Source organism: Phocoena phocoena, chromosome 20, assembly GCF_963924675.1.
Source record: "Phocoena phocoena chromosome 20, mPhoPho1.1, whole genome shotgun sequence".
In the NCBI taxonomy this organism is placed as follows: Eukaryota; Metazoa; Chordata; class Mammalia; order Artiodactyla; family Phocoenidae; genus Phocoena; species Phocoena phocoena.
In genome coordinates, this window is record NC_089238.1 from 40,070,109 (window position 1) to 40,091,573 (window position 21,465).

Sequence of the window (21,465 nt, forward strand, 5' to 3'; positions counted from 1 at the left end):
CCCCATCATTTCAAAACTTTCTCTTTACAGTTGGTTTATTTGAATCATGATCCAAAGAAGGTCTGCCATTACATTCAGCTGGTATGTCTCTTGAGTTTCTTTTAATCTACCAATTCTCCTCTCTTCCTCTTTGTCATTTACTTGTTGTAGACCCTGGGTCATTTGTAATGTGCAGCTTCCCAAAGGCTGGGTTTTGCTGATTACATCCTAGCTGCATCCTTTAAAATATTCCTGTGTGCCCAAGAAACTTGTAATTAGATCTAGATGATTGATCAGATTCAGGTTCAATTGTTTTTTTGTGTGTTTTTGTTTTTTTGGTTTTTGCGATACACGAGCCTCTCACTGTTGTGGCCTCTCCCGTTGCGGAGCACAGGCTCCGGACGCGCAGCCTCAGCAGCCATGGCTCACGGGCCCAGCCGCTCCGCGGCATGTGGGATCTTCCCCGACCAGGGCACGAACCCGTGTCCCCTGCATCGGCAGGCGGACTCTCAACCACTGCGCCACCAGGGAAGCCCAGGTTCAATCGTTTTTCGTAGAACTCCTCACAGGTAGTATTGTGTACTTCTTACTGCATCACATTAACAGGAACATAAAGTTTGACTATCTCTCTTTTTATGATATTAAGATTGATCAGTAGGTTCAGGTAATGTTAGCTACATCCATCCATTATAAAGTTCTCTATCCACCTGTCACCTACAGGAAAAGTTAGCCAGGCAGAAAGTTGGCAAGGATGAGGACATTTCAAGTACAAAGAACACATCAAAAGCACAGAAGAGTAAAAAAGCATAGTATGTTCAGAGAATCACAGGTACTGTGTGTGGCTGGAGTATAAGGTATGAGAGAACTGTGGGAGAAAAGTTGAGGTTGGTAAGGGCTGCAAGGGGCCAGGTCAAAAACGGTCTTGAAAGTCATCTTAAGGATTTTTAACTACTATCTTCAAGTCAATGGGAAGAACTGATGGATATTTATTAAGCAGGGAAATGACAAGATTTGTCTACAGAAAGCTCAACTGAAGGTAAGAGGATCAGTTGAGGGGTAACTTAAACAGTCCAGATAAATAAGGAGGTTCTGAAACACAGCATTTGCAGGGAGAATGCAGAGATTTCTGAGGTAAAATTGGTGACTAATGAGCTGTCGGGGTAAGGGAGACATTTAGGACAATTCGATTGTAATGGATCGAATGGCAAAGTTTGGAATAAGCATGGCACATTTCTGGTGGACTTAAACAGAACAAATTGCAGTAAAATTTAACAAGTGGAAGCAGGACAAAGTTCCACACAATTCTGAAAGCCAGGCAGAGAGTTTGATTTAGTGAGCTACAGAGAAGTGCTGAGGGTTATTTAGCATGGTGACATGATACAAAGCACATATGAGGAAGAGAAGTTAATAGCAATACACGTTACTTGGGGGTTGGTGAGACTTGAGACTGAAAGACTGCTAGTAATTTAGGCATGAAGGAAAAGGGGCCTGTGTGGGAAAGAAAGAAAGAACCAAATATGATAGACTACAAATAGGGGATGTAAGGAGAAAAGATAGTTATAGATGATTCAAGGTTTGAAATCTGGGGGGCCAGAAGAATAATGGCTACATTAATAAAAATGGAGTGGCTGGAGGGGGGGCAGTTTAAGAGGGAGAAAGATGTTTTGTTTTGAATACATTAAGCTTGAAATAACAAAATATTAAAGTGAGTATGTCCTAGGTACAGCTGGATATGGAAGAATGAGGCTATAACCCAAAGTAGAAGTGAAGTATGGAGATACAGATTTGAAAATCATTGGTAAAACGATAGATGATGCCAGCTGCATCTATGATGCTGCAGCAGAGTTGAGTAAGTGCTGTAGACTATACATTGGGGGGAGTATCTGTAGAAATTTGGCAGGAAGATAAGATAAAGGAATAAAGGTAATAAAATGGAGAGCTTTATAGACTGTAAACTTCCTGAAGTGAGGACTGAGTTTTATTCATCTCTGATTCCAGGGCCTGCTGCAGAATAAGCACTCCCTAAGTGTCTGCAAAATGAATGGTCACTGAGGGAGCAAAGCAACTAGGAAGGAACTATATCAGACAAACTAAGGGATGAAAGGGAGTTAACAGTTATAGAGCATCCATTCTACGAACTGGAATATTTTTGACCAGAGGTTCCCAACTGTCTCACTCTGTGGCATCTTTAAGATCTTGGTGATTGGGACTTCCCTGGTGGCGCAGTGCTTAAGAATCCACCTGCCAATGCAGAAGATACGGGTTCGATCCCTGGTCCAAGAAGATCCCACATGCTGCGGAGCAACTAAGCCTGTGCACCACAAATACTGAGCCCACATGCCGCAACTACTGAAGCCCCTGCACCTAGAGCTCTGCAGCAAGAGAAGCCCGCGCACTGCAACAAAGGGTAGCCCCCACTCACTGCAACTAGAGAAAGCCTGCACGCAACAATGAAGACCCAACACAGCCAAAAAAAAATTTAAAAAAAAAAAAAAAAGATCTTGGTGATTTTTTCACAGCACCCTTAGGCCAAAAGAAATACCAAATGTTCTGTTAGGTCCAAAACAACTCAATATGTATTTATGTTCTAACAACTTGGTAGCCATTTAAAAAAATAATAGACCTAAATTTGAAATATATATATTTGTATTTCATTCTTATTAATTACAATTACTTTCTAATGGGATTTGTGCAACAATTGGGTACAGCACAAGTTCTCAAAACTTGTAATCAGACTGGACACTGCCACCCTCATTTCCTGTTCCACAGATTTTCATGTGGTGCTTGCTTTTTAAAAATCACAACAACTGGGACTTCCCTGGTGGTGCAATGGTTAAGAATCTGCCTGCCAATGCAGGGGACACGGGTTCGAACCCTGGTCTGGGAAGATCCCACATGCCACAGAGCAACTAAGCCCGTGCACCACAACTACTGAGCCTGTGCCCTAGAGCCCACGTGTCACAACTACTGATGCCCACAATGAGAAGCCACCGCAGTAAGAAGCCTGCACACCACAACGAAGAGTAGCCCCCGCTCGCCACAACTAGAGAAAGCCTGCGTGCAGCAACAAAGACCCAACACAGCCAAAAATAAATTAATTAATTAATAAATTAATTAAAAAATCACAACAACCACTGAAAACCCAGCTTCACAAAGATGTGACATCATCAAAAGAGATGTAGTACAATCTAATGGTGAAACTGTGAACTACTTTGAGCTAGTAGTTTACGTGGTGTCCAGAAGATGTTGACCATTTTGTGTTTCACTTATAAAATTTTAAATATTGTGTAGTGCCCTTGTGAGTTCACTGCAGAGCCCCAGGGAGCTCGGGTGGACAGTTTGGGAACTATGGTTTTCAAATGAGAGGAGAGGATTTCAAGGAATGGTAGTTGACAGTGCAGAAATACTAAAGACAATAAGAATCTTTTAAAAAGTCATTGGTTTGGGGGTTAAAAAAGAGGTTTCAGGTAACCTTTAACATTAAAGTTTAGTAGAATGGCAATAAAAGAAGCTAGACTGCAGGGAGTTAAGAAGGGAAAGAATACGCTGAAAGAGAAGGGAACAAGAGCAGGAATCTGGTAATAGATGGTGGAAGAAAGAACAGATGAATACTTGAAGGGATAGCAAATCACACAAAGTATTTGGGTATTTTTTAAGATGAGGAGAAATGAACATAGTTTAAGGTGGGGCAAATGGAGGTAATGAATAGAAAGGGACTAAAGAGAAAGCCTACACAAGTATTATTATAAAATGGCGAGAAAACATAGATGGGATTTGGATTATAGCTAGATATCAGTTTTAGAGTAAAAGAGATAAACCCTTCATCTAAGACAGAAGAATAGTAATATTTTGAGCCTAATGTGGAATAGCCTCAGTTTTCTCCAAAGAGCAGGGTGCAACAGTAAGAGTAAACAAAGAGCAAATACTGGGATATGAAGGAGAAGAAGGGATGGAATAAGCACTGTGGAATTCTGGATTATTTATAATCCAGAACATATCCCTATTTATTGGCTCTCTGAAAATATAAAAAATGTTTACCTTACTCAGTAAAATTAAACTTATAGATGGTGACAGAAAGAGAATAATAAAGTAATTTTTTAAGAGTATTAGCTGCTGAACTGGCTTGCAGGGCAGAAATTGAGACACAGATGTAGAGAACAAACGTATGGACACGAAGCGGGGAAGCGCTGGAGGGGGCGGGTGGTGCTGTGATGAACTGGGAGATTGGGATTGACATATATATACTAATATGTATAAAATAGATAACTAATAAGAACCTGCTGTATAAAAAAATAAATAAAATAAAATTCAAAAAAAGAAAAAAGAGTATTAGCTGTATTGATTCATATGAACAAATACTGGGAACACAGACTAATGCAGATAGAAGGTATTAATTCGAGTGTTTTATGAGACCCCAGATTGTTATTTCTCCAAAGGGAATGAACTTTAAATCACACAGGTAGAACTATTACAAATTCTAGTTAATTAACATCATATAAAGCTTTAATTATGAAACAACTACAATTAAAAAAATATTTACCTGAGCATCTATACTTCAATATTTTGGAACAATTGTCTGTTGCTAGAAAACCAATGACTTCTTTATTTATTATATCTGAACATAATGTCAATGGATCTGGGGAAAAAAATTGCAAAATGAAAGATATTTTTGATTAGTGAAAAGGACCTGACATTTATAAGATTTATTAATTCTCAAGAGTTTCATAAACTGTAGCCCAGTACTCCACTTCCAGTCATCCTGGTGGATATACGGAAAGGATATCAATAAAAGGTGACTGAGGCGTTTAGACCAGAAAGAGAGTCAAAGGCATGGCTTATATGTTAGAGGGACGATATTACTTTTAGCTATATTAATCACCTAAATATATTTTCTTGAACAATCAAAGAAGAAACATTTTTAGTCATACCTGTTACTGGTAACTGTTGCTTTGTGTTTTTGCCAATAGGAGTTGGATGTTTAAAAATATGGTCGCTAAAAGAAAATAGACACCAGATTAATAAAAGTAAACATATTGTTTGGTATGTGAACAAATCTTTCCATAAGCAGTAGTGTGATTCTGATGTTTGACAGGCAGAAAGAGCTGGAGTCAGGATCTACCAAAATCTACCAAATTCTGCCAAAGTATGGTATGCAATGGTTATAGCCTTGTTTCTAAAAGTGGAGTTAACTACTATATATGATAAAAAATAGATAAACAATAAGGACCTATAGTATAGAACAGGAAACTTTATTCAATATGTTGTAATAATGTATAATGGAAAAGAATCTGATAAAGTATATATATGTGTGTATGTGTGTGTGTGTGTGTATATATATATATATATATATATAAAACTGAATCACTTTGCTGTACACCTGAAACATTGTAAATCAACTCTACTTCAATTTAAAAAAAAAAGTGGAGTTAAACAAGACTCCAGAGGTCAATAATACTGATGCCAGCAGAAACATGGAATAAAAAGTTATAAAAGAGGAAAATAGGAAGGAAGGAGAGCAAAAAAGAGGAAATAACAAATTCATTGGGCCAGAGGGCAAGAAGGTTGGCCCAAGAGCATATCCCACTACTTCCCAATTCTATATCCCTGAGAAATCGGGTTAAAATTACATGAAGAACGGTTTTGAAAAGGAAAAAGGGGGTGTGATGATGTAATCCATCTGTCTAACACTTAGTTTACCCTGCAGCCTTCCCAGAACATAGCACCATTCTCTTCAGTTTCCCTCCTAGCCCAGTAACTATCAGAAGAGCAGAACACAAGAAAGGCTTTAGGAAGAAAAGCTGCAATTCCAGGTCCAGCCCCACAGGCTACCCATGAGCGAGAAAGGACATACACTGGAGGTGAGGTACAGGGAACAAATGAAAAGACAAGCCTAAACCAGATTTTCATCACTCCTTACTCCCTTTTATCAAGTTAAACTTACAAACTGGCTTTTGCTAAATTGCTGATGGATTATCAATACGTGCATTGTTATTTCAGCTACAGAGGTTCAGTTTAAGTTTTCTGAGTATCCCTTCTAAAATTCAAATCTGATCGTGTCATTCAATTTAAAATCGTCAGCGGCTCCCTATACTCTATAAGTTATAACAGAAAATCTTGAGTAGTATTACATGCAAGGCCCTAGATAAACTGGCCCATACTGGCCCATCCAAACTCCTTTCCCAACATTTCCTACATTAGGCTCCTCTTAAAACCATGCTTATCATTTCTATATCCCAGTGTTTAAGAGTATGGCACATAGTACTACACACACACACACAAATGCTGAATAAATAAAAGTTAGAAACAATTATTAAACTATACCTTGATTGAGAAACAAAATTCTTTTTTTCAAAGGTTGTTTCTTCACGTAAGTTTTGATTGCAGCTTGAATTGGCTTTACATAAAGTCTTATTTTGCTCACTCTCCCTATAACAAGCATTAACTGGATTTGCACTCTTTAACAGGGTCTTCATTTGATCATCATTTGTACATGCTTTGGACATGACTTCATGGGACTTATAACTCTGAAGCTTTCTAGACTGGCTTTTATCCCTATCTTCTGCTTTGGAACCTCCACCACTGCTATCTGCATGGAGGTGTTTCAATGTATTTTGAATATTTATGTTCATAGATGAAACATAATCCTTATATTTTACTCTTTGTACTCTTTCCTGTAATGTAAAAATAAGTAAATAATTTCAAAATAATCATTTGCTTTATAATTCAATTTACACTCCCTTTAAATAATGCAGAAAAAGTTTATGATTGTCAATAGAATATACATTATAAAGGGGGTAGTTTACATTAGGAAGGAAGGGGAGAATATTCTTTAAATGATTTGGGGACATTGGGTAGTCAACTTGGGAAAAAGATAAACTGAATACATATCTCACAATTTACACAAAAATAAAGTAAAAATTAACTAAATATTTAAATATAAAAAAATGAAATTATATATGTTCTAAAAGAAACCATGATGTTTTAATATTCTCAATGGGAGGAATACCTTTCCAAGTATTACAAAAAATCAATAAATCATAAAAGAAAAACCTATACTTTACCACATAAAAATTTTTTTTAAGTTCTGCTAGAGATGAAGAATATTGGGGGGTGGGGACCCAGAGGAAAAAAGGGCCAAAAGCAAAATCAAATACAAATCAAAACAGCTAGAAAGAATATGTATGTCATATCTTGAGCTACAGTAGAATTTTTCTAGTAACATTTATAAAAAGCTACTACAATGAACTATGAAAAAGATCAGTAACAGTGTAGAAACATAGGCAAAGGAGATGAACAGTTCACAAGAAAGGAAATATAAATAAATAGCTCTTACACATATGAAAAATGCTCCATCTCACTTTAATAAGAGAAATAAACATTAAAGGTAAATGAGATATCTTTCTTTATTTTATTTTTTTTACCTTTTGGCCCCACCACACAGCATGTGGGATCTTAGTTCCCCGACCAGCGATCGAACCCGCGCCCCCTGCATTGGAAGTTCGAAGTCTTAACCACTGGACTTCCAGGGAAGTGCCATAGACGTCTTTTTTTCTTTTTCTTTTTTTTTTGCGATACGTGGGCTTCTCACCGTTGTGGCTTCTCCCGTTGCGGAGCACAGGCTGCGGACGCGCAGGCTCAGAGGCCATGGCTCACGGGCCCAGCCGCTCCGCGGCATGCGGGATCTTCCCGGACCGGGGCACAAACCCGTGTCCCTTGCATCGGCAAGCAAACTCTCAACCACTGCACCACCAGGGAAGTCCCTAGACATCTTTCTTCATTTATGACATTGGCAAAGATCAAAAGGGTATAGGGAAACGTTCTGTACATTATGGGGGAGAGTGTAAACTGGTACACCTCTATGGAGAAACAATTTGACAGTATCTTTCATAATAAAAACTGTGGGACTTCCCTGGTGGCACAGTGGTTAAGAATCCGCCTGCCAATGCAGGGGACACCGGTTTGATCCCTGGTCTGAGAAGATCTCACATGCCACGGAGCAACTAAGCCTGTGTGCCACAACTATTGAGCCTGAGCTCTAGAGCCCATGAGCCACAACTACTGAAGTCCGTGCGTTCTAGGGCCCACGTACCGTAACTACTAAGCCCACGTGCTACAACTACTGAAGCCCGCGCACCTAGAGCCTGTGCTCCGCAACAAGAGAAACCACCAAAATGAGAAGCCCACGCACTGCAACGAAGAGTAGCCCCCGCTGGCCACAACTAGAGCGAGAAAAGCCCAAGTGCAGCAACGAAGACCCAACGCAGCACAAAACAAACAAACAAAAAAAAACATTGTGTATATCTTTTTAAAAAATCCTATAGATATACTTTTACATGTGCAAAATGTTAATGTTATTAACTGCAGTATGGTTTGTAATAGCTAAAAGTTGGAACCTGAAAGTTCATCTCAAGGGGAACTAGCATATCCATCAGTGGAATACTCTGCAATTGTAAGATATATAGGTAGACAGATAGATAGATAGGACTTCCAGGTAAAGATGATGACTTTAACACCCATATTTATTTTCGTTCCTTCCAAAAAAAAATTAGAACAACAGTTCTTAAAAAGGCATAGGTGGACTTCCCTGGTGGCGCAGCAACAAAGACCCAACACAGCTAAAAATAAATAAATAAACAAATTTATTAAAATAAATAAATAAAAAATAAAAAGGCATAGGGATTTCCCTGGTGGCACAGTGGTTAAGAATCTGCCTGCCAATGCAGGCGACATGGGTTTGATCCCTGATCCAGGAAGATCCCACACACCGCGGAGCAACTAAGCCCATGTGCCACAACTACTGAGGCTGTGCTCTAGAGCCCGCAAGCCACAACTACTGAGCCTGCGTGCACCTAGAGCCTGTGCTCTGTGACAAGAGAAGCCACCGCAATGAGAAGCCCACGCACCGTAATGAAGAGTAGCTCCCACCTGCCGCAACTAGAGAAAAGTCCGTGTGCAGCAATGAAGACCCAACGCAGTCAAAAAAAAAAAAAGGCATAAACCCACAAGGAGAAGCATAAATTCCACAAGGAGAAATGGAAGAAGATACAAATGCAACAAAATTTTGGAATTGGAAAGCAGATAGGTGAATGACAGCCTATTTAGCAGACTTGATAAAGTTGAATTTAAATAAATGAAGCAGGGCTTCCCTGGTGGCGCAGTGGTTGAGAATCTGCCTTCCAATGCAGGGGACATGGGTTCGATCCTTGGTCCGGGAAGATCCCACATGCCGCGGAGCAACTAAGCCCACGTGCCACAACTACTGAGCCTGTGCTCTAGAGCCTGCGTGCCACAACTACTGAAGCCCACACGACTAGAGACCGTGCTCCACAATGAGAGAAGCCACCGCAATAAGAAGCCCGAGCACTGCAATGAAGAGTAGCCCCTGCTCGCCGCAACTAGAGAAAACACCTTGTTTTAGATGCAGGGCCTCCCCATCCCCAGGTCTGACCAATAAACTCTTTGGGAAAACCAGGAGAAAAAATTAGAATTGTCATTGATATATTTAAAAGAAGAATGCCTGTTAAGTCTTAAGTCCATGAAATGAGAATAAGATAATTGAAAAGGAGTAAAAAAGAGGCTTTGGTAACTAAAAACATAATAGCAGAAGTGAAAAACTCAATAGGTTAGTTTAAAAAGTAAATATGAGAACATTTCCCAGAATGTAGAACAAAAAAAGAGAAGAAAATAAGAGAGAAATGATAAGAAGGAAGACCAGCTCAAGAAGTCCAACAAATAAATAATAGGAGTTTCAGAAAACAAGGAAAGAGAAAACAGGGAAGCAATCATCACAGCATAATGCTATAAACTTTCCCAGAACTGAAGGACATAAGTCGACAGATTGAAAGGGCCCACTATGTATATAACACAATGAATGAAAAGAGACTTACACCACACTGTAAAATTTTAAAACACTGGGGATAAAAATTATATAAGCTTCCAGAAGGAGAACACAGGTCACACCAAAGGATCAGAATGGCTTTGGACCTCAAGAGTAACACTGGAAACTACAAGACTATGGAGCAACACTTTTAATATTCTGAGGTGATTTCCAATCTAGAATATTTTGTCTAACCAAACTATCAATTAATTCTGAAGGCAAAATAAAATTATTTTCATATTTACAAGGTCTCAAAAAAATTACATACTATGTACCCTTTTTCAGAAAGCTAAAGAAGAATGTAGCCCATCAAAATGGGAAACTAAACCAAAAAAGAGAGAATGACACAGGATCCAGGAAATCAGGAATCAAGGAAAGATACAAAGAGAATCATTAAGATGGTAAAGGAGTATCCCAGGGTAACAGCTGTGTACATGACATAAAGGATGTACCAGTTCTTAATTTATTGCTCCTCAACTCCAAACCTATCCTCCTTTGTCCTGCATTGTAAAACTTAAACTAGACTCTATAAGACCACTATTCTAGGGCTAGCCAGTGTTAGACTCTGACATCAGAATGTGCTAGAGGGGCAATACAAGGATGGAAGAAAAAGAAGGGACTTTTTCTTCTTTTGGTGCCGTGTTGTTTTGAGTGGAGGCAAGTGGAGGCAGACTTGTATTCTAGGAAATGTTAAAAGAGGTTCGTAGGGCTTCCCTGGTGGCGCAGTGGTTGGGAGTCCGCCTGCTGATGCGGGGGATACGGGTTCGTGCCCCGGTCTGGGAGGATCCCACGTGCCGTGGAGCGGCTGGGCCCGTGAGCCATGGCCGCTGGGCCTGCGCGTCCGGAGCCTGTGCTCCGCAACGCGAGAGGCCGCAGCGGTGAGGGGCCCGTGTACCGCAAAAAAAAAAAAAAAAAAAAGAGGTTCATAATTTCTTTAAAATATAATTGTCCAGTGATTTTGCTCTTAGGTATTTATTGAAGAGAAATGAAAATGTACACTACAGGCACAGAAGTGTACACCAATATTCACATAATATTATCGCTAGTAGCCAAGATCTAGAAGCAACCCAAATGTCTATCAGTTGGTGAATGGATACACAAGTTGTGGTGTGTCCATACTATGGAATATTACTCAGCAGTAAAAAGGAACAAAATATTAATAAAACAACATTGGTGAATCTAAAAAACATTATATATTAAGTGAAATAAATCAAACACAAAATATTATATAATATATGATTCCATTTACATGAAATTATAGAACGGACACTAATGACAGAAAGCAGATCAGTGAATTGCCTAGGCTGAGGATGGGGAATGGGACTGTCTATAAAGGGACACAAGGAAACACTTTAGGGTGAGTGGACTGTTCTATATCTTGACTGTCCTGATAGTTACACAACTGTATAAAATTATCATAACTCGGGGACTTCCCTGATAGTCCAGTGGTTAAGACTTTGCCTTCCAGTGCAGTGGGTAATGGTTCGACCCCTGGTTGGGAAGCTAAGATCCCATATGCCTCACAGCCAAATAACCAAAACATAAAACAGAAGCAATATTGTAACAAATTCAATAAAGACTTTAAAAATGGTCCACATCAAAAAAGAAATAAGAAATAGAAATATGAACAGAACAATCACAAGTAACGAAATTGAAACTGTGATTTAAAATATTCCAACAAGCAAAAGTCCAGGACCAGATGGCTTCACAGATGAATTCTATCAAACATTTAGAGAAGAGCTAACACCCATCCTTCTCAAACTCTTCCAAAAAATTGCAGAGGAAGGAACACCCTCAAACTCATTCTATGAGGCCACCATCACCCTGATACCAAAACCAGACAAAGTACTACAAAAAAAGAAAATTACAGACCAATATCACTGATGAATATAGATGCAAAAATCCTCAACAAAATACTAGCAAACAGAATCCAACAACACATTACAAGGATCATACACCATGATCAAGTGGGATTTACCCCAGGGATGCAAGGATTCTTCAATATACGCAAATCAATCAATGTGATACACCATATTAACAAATTGAAGAAGAAAAACCATATGATCATCTCAATAGATGCAGAAAAAGCTTTTGACAAAATTCAACACCATTTATGATAAAAACTCTCCAGAAAGTGGACATAGATGGAACCTACCTCAACATAATAAAGGCCATTTATGACAAATGCACAGCAAACATCATTCTCAACAGTGAAAACTGAAAGCACTGCCTCTAAGATCAGGAACAAGACAAAAGGAATACAATTGGAAAAGAAGTAAAACTGTCACTGTTTGCAGATGACATGATACTATATATAGAGAATCCTAAAGACGCCACCAGAAAACTACTAGAGCTAATCAATAAATTTGGTAAAGTTGCAGGATACAAAATTAATGTACAGAAATCTCTTCCACTCCTATACACTAATGATGAAAAATCTGAAAGAGAAATTAAGGAAACACTTCCATTTACCACTGCAACAAAAAGAATAAAATACCAAAAAAAAAAAAAAAAAAAAAAAGAATAAAATACCTAGGTATAAACCTACCTAGGAAGCCAAAAGACCTGTATGCAGAAAACTATAAGACAGTGATGAGAGAAATTAAAGATGATACAAACAGATGGAGAGATATACCATGTTCTTGGATTGAAAGAATCAATACTGTGAAAATGACTATACTACCCAAAGCAATCTACAGATTCAATGCAATCCCTATCAAATTACCAATGGCATTTTTTACAGAACTAGAACAAAAAATCTTAAAATTTGTATGGAGACACGAAAGACCCCAAATAGCCAAAGCAGTCTTGAGGGAAAAAAATGGAGCTGCAGGAATCAGACTCCCTGACTTCAGACTATACTACAAAGCTACAGTAATCAACACAATATGGTACTGACACAAAAACAGAAATATATATCAATGGAACAGGATAGAAAGCCAGAGATAAATCCACACACCTATGGTTAACTACTCTATGACAAAGGAGGCAAGGATATACAATGGGGAAAAGACAGTCTCTTCAATTCAATAAGTGGTGCTGGGAAAACTGGACAGCTACATGTAAAAGAATGAAATTAGAACACTCCCTAACACCATACACAAAAATAAACTCAAAATGGATTAAAGACCTAAATGTAAGACTGGACACTATAAAACTCTTAGAGGAAAACATAGGAAGAACACTCTTTGACATAAATCACAGCAATATCATTTTTGATCCACCTCCTAGAGTAACGGAAGTAAAAACAAAAATAAACAAATGGGACCCAATGAAACTTAAAAGCTTTTGCAAAGCAAAGGAAACTACAAACAAGATGAAAAGACAACCCTCAGAATGGGAGAAAATATTTGCAAACGAATCAACGAACAAAGGATTAATCTCCAAAATATATAAGCAGCTCATGCAGCTCAGTATTAAAAAACCAAACAACCCAATCCAAAAATGGGCAGAAGACCTAAATAGACATTTCTCCAAAGACATACAGATGGCCAAGAAGCACATGAAAAGCTACTCAACATCACTAATTATTAGAGAAATGCAAGTCAAAACTGCAATGAAGTATCACCTCACACCAGTTAGAATGGGCATCCTCAGAAAATCTACAAACAACAAATGCTGGAGAGGGTGTGGAGAAAAGGAAATCCTCTTGCACTGTTGGTGGGAATGTAAATTGATACAGCCACTATGGAGAACAGTATGGAGGTTCCTTAAAAAACTAAAAATAGAATTACCATATGACCCAGCAATCCCACTACTGGGCATATACCCAGAGAAAACCATAATTCGAAAAGACACATGCACCCCAGTGTTCATTGCAGCACTATTTACAATAGCCAGGTCATGGAAGCAACCTAAATGCCCATCAACAGACAAATGGATAAAGAAGATGTGGTACATATATACAATGGAATATTACTCAGCCATAAAAAGGAACGAAATTGGGTCATTTGTAGAGACGTGGATGGACCCAGAGACTGTCATACAGAGTGAAGTAAGTCAGAAAGAGAAAAACAAATATCATATATTAATGCATATATGTGGAACCTAGAAAAATGGTACAGATGAACTGGTTTGCAGGGCAGAAATAGAGACACAGTTGTAGAGAACAAACGTATGGACACCAAGGTGGGAAAGTGGCGGTGAGGGGGGGCGGTGGTGGTGGGATGAATTGGGAGATTGGGATTGATATATACTCACTAATATGTATAAAATGGATAACTAATAAGAACCTGCTGTATAAAAAAATAAATAAAATTCTAAAATTCAAAATAAATAAATAAAACTTAGAAGATTATCTCTTGTGGAATAAAAAAAATTATTATAGGGCTTCCCTGGTGGCGCAGCGGTTGAGAGTCCGCCTGCCGATGCAGGGGACGCGGGTTCGTGCCCTGGTACAGGAGGATCCCACACGCCGCGCAGTGGCTGGGCCCGTGAGCCATGGCCACTGGGCCTGCGCGTCCAGAGCCTGTGCTCCTCAACGGGAGAGGCCACAGCGGTGAGAGGCCCGCGTATGGCCAAAAAAAAAATTATTAAAAGAAAATATATCATAAGTCAAACTGAATGCTTAAAATGTGTGATTACCATTGTATGTAAATATTATTTTATTAAACATTAAAATATTTTTAGAAAAAAGATAGCTGTTTAAAGCAAAAATAATATTACTGGGCAGTTTATGACAAATGTAGCAGTAAAACGTATGGCAATAGCACAAAGAACAAATGGAAATGTAAGCACACTACTGCAAAGGTCTTACAATATTACATGAGTGGCATGATATTATTTGAATATAGACCATGATGAGTTAAAGATGTGTATTATAAATCCTAAAGCAATCCCTTAAAAAAACAAGAATATTTAGCCAATAATCTAACATGAAATATAATAGAATATTTAAAAATAATATAAAAGGTGGCAGGAGAGCAGGAATAAAAGGAACAAAGAACAAATGGGACAAACAGGAAGCAAATAGCAATATGGTAGACTTAAACCCAAATATATCAGTAATTACATTAAATGGAAATGGAATGATCACATCAATTAAAAAGCAGAAATACACAGGATAATAAAGACCAAACTATATACTGAAATCCATGCTAACTATAAAGACATAGGCTATAGGTAAAAGAGTATGTCCAGAGACTTCCCTGGTGGCACAGTAGTTAAGAATTCACCTGCCAATGCAGGGGATATGGGTTCAATCCCTGGTCCAGCAAGATCCCACATGCCACGGAGCAACTAAGCCCATGCACCACAACTACTGAGCCTGTGCTCTAGAGCCCACAAGCCACAACTAATGAAACCCCCGCGTCTAGAGCCTGTGCTCCGCAACAAGAGAAGCCACCACAATGAGAAGCCCGCCTGCGCACCGCAACAAAGAGTAGCCCCTGCTCGCCGCAACTAGAGAAAGCCCATGCACAGCAACGAAGACCCAATGTAGCCAAAAATATATAAATTAAAAATAAATTTTAAAAAATAGAGTATGTCCATCAACTGATTAAATGGATAAGTAAAATGTAGTACACACAATGGAAAACTCTTTGGCCATAAAAAGCGATGAAATACTGATACATGCTGAAAGATGAATGAGCCTTGAAAACATGCTAAGTGAAAGAAGCCAGTCACAAGAGACCACATACTATGTGATTCCATTCTTATGAAATACCCAGAATAGGCAAATCTGTAGAGTTAGATAGAAGATTGGTGGTTGCTTATGGCTGCGGGTCGGAGTGTTCAGGGAAATAGCTAAAGGGTACAGAGTTTCTTTTTGAAGGAATAAAAATATTCTAAAGTTGACTTTGGTGATTATTGCACATATCTGTGAATAAAAACTACTGAACTGTACACTTTAAATAGGCAAATGGTATATAAATTACATCTCAATAAAGCTATTTTTTTATAAAAGGAAAGAAGTACTGATATATACTACAACATGGATAAACCTTGAAAATGCGCTAAATGAAAGAAGTCAGTCACAAAAGACCACATATTATATAATTCAATTTATATAAAAAGTCCAGAATAGGCAAATACAGAGAGACAAAAAATAGATCAGTGGTTGCCTAGGGTTGGGGGAGGATGGATGGGGGAATACAGAGGGTGACTGCTAAATGGTATGGAGTTTCTTTTTTGGGGTGATAAAAATGTTTTAAAATTAAATGTGGTAATGGTCACACAATTCTGTGAGTATACTAAAAACCAATGAAATGTATACTTCAACTGGGTCAATTGTATGGAATGTGATTTATATCTCAATAAAGCTCTTACAAAGATATAAATGTAGCAGGATCCTTACTCTAGAGTTGGTTACACTGGTGAGAGATTAAATATTTTCTAAATGTCCATCAATAAAAGACTAGTTAAATCAAATATGGTAATCTATGATATTGAATACTACTCAGTCATTTAAAAGAATAAAATTACTATACTAAATTAGATAATGTGTTTTTATTTTTTTTAATGCATGCACATACAAAGACACAAAGCATACATACATAGTAAAAATATGGAAATGGGGCTTCCTTGGTGGCTCAGTGGTTAAGAATCTGCCTGCCAATGCAGGGGACATGGGTTTGAGCCCTGATCTGGAAGATCCCACATGCTGTGGAGCAACTGGGCCTGTGAGCCACAACTACAGAGCCTGCACTCTAGAGCCCGCGAGCCACAACTATTGAGTCAGCATGCCACAACTACTGAAGCCCGCACGACTAGAGCCTGTGCTCAGCAACAAGAGAAGCCACTGCAATGAGAAGCCCACACACGGCAACGAAGAGTAGTCCCCGCTCGCCTCAACTAAAGAAACCCTGGGGGCAGCAACGAAGACCCAACGCAGCCAAAAATGAATAAATAAATAAATTATTTTTTTAAAATATGGAAATGTGTGTATGTGTATATATACATACATAAACATGTGTATATATATAGTTGACCGTTGAACAACATGGGGCAGTCGAAAATCCACATATAACTTTACAGTCAGCCCTTCATATCCACAGTTCCACATCCATTGAATCAACCAACCTGAGAGCCTGAGACTGTGTAGTGCTGTAGTATATATTCATTGAAAAAAATCCATGTATGAGTGGATTCAAGCAGTTCAAACACCTGTTGTTCAAGGGTCAACTGTATGTGTGTGTATATATATACACACACATACAGAGAGAGAGAGATTATTACTTCTCCATTCTTTCTCCTTCTTGAACGCTTATTATACAAATGATAGATCTCTTGGCTCTATCTTCCATGTCTCTTATTTTTTCAGTCATCATTTCCACTTTTTAAAAATATTTTTTTCTGTGTTCAAGGATGATTCCTCAAGTATTACTAATGAATTTTAAATTTAAAACCATTAAAATAAAAAGTAACTTGGCAAGAAAAATATTTTACCCTCCAATCTGCATTATTAAAAAATATTTGAAAGAAGTTCTACATTCTTTGAAACAAAGAAGCCAACCTCATTTCCTTCTCTTTCAAGCTGTTCTATTCTGTGTAGAATTTCCTTCGCTTTCTTCCAGTAATCTTCAAGATTCTTCTCTTTCATATTTATGTCCTTTAATTGTTCTTCATTTTCATCAAAAGAATATTCTCCTAGACTTAGAGATAACTTCTCAGCTTTATAATATGGGAAAAAATAGGAGTTTATCCATTACTAGAAATGTTATTTTAACACTTTAAATAAGGACAAACTCATACCCCATACCCCCTTCTCTAAATTTTGCACATCCGAACCATCTTAACTGCCTAAGTGGTACTGAAAATAAGTGGAAAGCAAGTGCTTGGCAGAGGCTGAGGACACAAAGAGTCATAAATTAGATTTTACTCTTCAGAATTATAGAGAAAAGAAAATAGCAAGAAAACATGTTATGCTAGGCATATAAACACCCTCAGGTTTATGGCTACTGGTTTTAGTTTTTTTTTTTTTAACACAGTTTCCATAAAGTGGTTCCTTCCTATATTCTTTTAAATTCTCTTTTTACATATTGTGGCAGCAGTTTTCTCCCAAAAGACCAAAATCCTTTTCATGGCCACTTCCTCTATGCTTCAGCCATCAATTCCTTCAATGCACCAGGCTCCCTCCTCTCACAGGACATTTGTGCCTCACTGTTGCGTATGCCTGAGACACTGGACCATAACAAACTCCCTTCTTTTCACCTAATTAACTCTCTACATTCAGATCTCAGATGAAGAATCACTTCCTCCCAAAGCCTTTTCTGCTCCAAGTCTAGGTCACAGTCCCTGTTACAGGTTAAGATCTGTGCTCCATCCATTCTTAACCTGTACGTTAATTTATAACAACACATTCATTTTTGGGATTATTCAATTACTACCTATTTCTCTAGTTACACTAAGCTCTGTAAACACATAGATTATTGTTTCTTATCACTGTATCTCTAATGCCTAGCACAGTGCCTGGCAAATAAGAGACACTCAAACATTTTTTAAATAAACAAATTAAGGTACTTTATGTTATGATTTAATCATAAGTCACTTGTAGCCCTCAAATTTAAGTCTTACAGCTAAATCTGTCCACACTGCATTAAATAAGTGAATTATCTATACTGTTGTTCTCTTCCATATAAGTTTTTTACACGCTGTAGTACTCTAGTTGTCACGTCAAAATTATATAATCTGCTTTTCAAATGTAAGAAGAGCTTGGGAGCTAAAGGGGCTTGGTTCATCAAAGCAGATATAATTCTCTTGCATAAAGTTTGGTTGGTATTTTTTTAAAGTAATAGTAAACTTACTAATTTTTTTGCAGTTGTGAAGCACAAAAGTGGCAGCTTTGTTTAGTTCCTCGTTCTGAGATTCAGTTAAGACTTGTATCATGAGTGGAAGCCCATTGCTTTTAAAAAGGTCATACTGATTTTCCTCTGGAAAACACATTAAAGATTAAAGCAGAAGATAGTTACTTTATTTATTTATTTATTTATTTCTTGGCCGCACTGCGCGGCTTGCAGGATCTTAGTTCCCTGACCAGAGATTGAATCCCGGCCCCGGCAGTGGAAGTGCAGAGTCCTAGCTGCTGGACCACCAGGGAATTCCCAATAGTTATTTTATCTTAAACTATATGCATGAGGTCATAATTCTTCCTTGTGATAATTATGAACATAGTTCAAAATTTTAAATACAGAAAAACAGTTTAAAGGTATTTTCAATTTAGAAAATAGTCTACTTATATAAGATACCTAAGTCTCATAAGTGATAATCTCTTAAACACAGTGATAAACACAGCCACAGAGCACTGTCACACCTCATAAGAGTAAAGAAACTGCCCTCACTTGGTTTAAAAAAAGGTTTTGTTGTCAATTATACCTCAATAAAAAAATAAAAATTAAATTAAAAATTTTAAAGGTATAGTGAATCCTAAATTATACAGAGGTGAAGAGAAAGTATAGAGAAATAAACGAATGGAAAGAATGGAAAATGAGGGAAGAGAGGGCAGAAGAAGCAAGAGAGAATAAAAAGAGGGAAGTGGAAAAGTGGGAGGAGGAGAGAGAGGAGATTGGAGGAAGAGAGAAAGGAGAGAGGAAAGTGAAAAGGGTTGGGGGACTTCTGTGGTGGCGCAGTGGTTAAGAATCCGCCTGCCAATGCATGGGACACAGGTTCAAGCCCTGGTCTGGGGAGATCACACATGCCACGGAGCAACTAAGCCCGTGCGCCACAACTACTGAAGCCCGCATGCCTAGAGCCTGTGCTCTCCAACAGAGAAGCCACCACAAAAAGAGAAGCTACTGCAATGAGAAGCCCATGCACCACAATGAAGAGTAGCCCCCTCTTGCTGCAACTAGAGAAACCCCACGTACAGCAATAAAGACCCAATGCAAAAACAAAATAAATAAATTTATTTTTTAAAAAAAGTGAAGAGGGTTGGAAAGGAGGAAAGTGGAAAGAGGAAGAATGGCAGGAAAGTGGAGAGAAGGAGAAAATGGGAAGAGAAAAAAGAGAGCGAGGAGAGAATGATAAGTAGAGAAAGAAAGAACTTTCTAAGGTTTTCAACAAGGAAAAACAGGATCGTATCTGTGCAGCAGTGTGAAGAGTGGATTGAAAAATGGAGATAGAAGGAAGAGGACACAGGGAGGAATCTATTGTAATAACATTGGTGAAAGATGCTGAGGGGCTGAGGGCTTAAACGGGGAAAATAGCACTGGAATTAAGCAGAAGGGAATAAGGAGGGGTAAACAGAAGTAGAGCCACAGGTCTTAGGGACTGACTGAATGCCACGGCTGAAGAAGGATGAGGAGCAAAATGACTGGTTTGGGGATTAGGAGAAAGGCAATACTTTTAAGCTGGGTGGGTGGGGAGGAATAGTGTATTTCCACTCCACCGTTTTAACTAACACACAAAATAAATCCAATACTTACCACAATCCTCTGTACAATGACCAACAGTAAGTATGATACTAAATTTTTCTCCTGAATCCAGACTTTCATGAAGCAGTAATGCCAGAAGTTTTGAAACAATGTGGTACTTGGATAGTACTACCCCAAAAGTAGCTAAAAAAGGAAAAAAAGAACAAGTACAAACTTAAAACGTATAGCTAGACATATAGTATTTTCCAGATATTACATTATACTATTTTTCAGATCTTATCCTGGGAGAATGACATTATGTATCTACATAATATCTAAAATTCACATCTCATATAACATCTAATATATATGTATATATATGTGTGACTATAAACAAATTCATTGTAATAAAATGGTGGCTTATATAGCCCTCATTAATTCCTCTTCCCATACTAAAGACATTATACTAAAGCAAGTTTTTTGAAGAATGCTTTCTTCTAAGTTGTCCTGCATAATGTTGTGAATATGAAGTAATGATACCACCTTCCTAAAAGCTACTTACTCTCACATTACATTCCTCGTCTTATCTAGATTGACAGTAAAGTCCTTCCTATGAAATCGATTCCTGCCTGTCATTGAAATACACTATTAACTGGCCATAGTTCTACTGACGTTAATGATGCAGTGAAGCATACCTGAAGCTATACTGAGATGTGAAAAATTCAAGAAGTCCACCAATTTAAGCTACACTTCTCACAGTTTTGTTCTTTGTGTGTATGTGTGGTGTTTTTTTTTCTTTTTTAACAGAGTTCAGAGTCTAACTACTGACAGCAACAAAAAGGTTGTGAATTCCTCAGCAGACTACATCTTAATAATTTTTGTATCTCTAGAGCTCACATAGAGCCCAGCACATAGCAGGCCCTAAATAACTGATTTTTTAAAAAATGATCTATTTTTTTCAGTTATTTGTGAATGTCGAGAGTTACAGAGATTTATAGACTATCATTCCTCAGTATCTGTACATGTGAGAAGCAGCCATGAGTTCAAGTGTGGTTCTGTTACTCACTGGTTACAGTAGGGTAAGTCTATCTCATGCTTATCAGATAGAGGCATACCTTAATTCTTTATCTCACTTTTTAAAATCTGTAAATTGGGCTTTCCATTCCCTATGTCTCCAAAATGTCCCTTGATTTCTCATCTAAATTTTTCTTTTTATCACAAGTTGCCAACAGCACTTTATTTTTTCTTTTCAACATCCTGTTCTGCAGTTTCCTTGGCCCTTTTTGCCCGGATGCCAAACAGCCGGGCATTGGCACGGGC

The 21,465-nt window shown here is 38.1% G+C and overlaps 1 protein-coding gene across 1 annotated transcript in view; it reads right to left on the bottom strand.

Moving 5' to 3' along the window:
* Positions 1–4,581: 4,581 nt before the first annotated feature.
* Positions 4,582–21,465, bottom strand: part of TERB1 (telomere repeat binding bouquet formation protein 1) — a 32,171-nt gene continuing 15,287 nt past the window's right edge. The window contains exons 9-13 of the mRNA XM_065899504.1: positions 20,218–20,349; positions 18,601–18,726; positions 17,310–17,467; positions 6,301–6,650; positions 4,582–4,615 (exon numbers count right to left, since the gene is read on the bottom strand). Of these exons, the coding sequence (XP_065755576.1) occupies positions 4,582–4,615; positions 6,301–6,650; positions 17,310–17,467; positions 18,601–18,726; positions 20,218–20,349 (800 nt within the window). The remainder of the gene's footprint in view (positions 4,616–6,300; positions 6,651–17,309; positions 17,468–18,600; positions 18,727–20,217; positions 20,350–21,465) is intronic.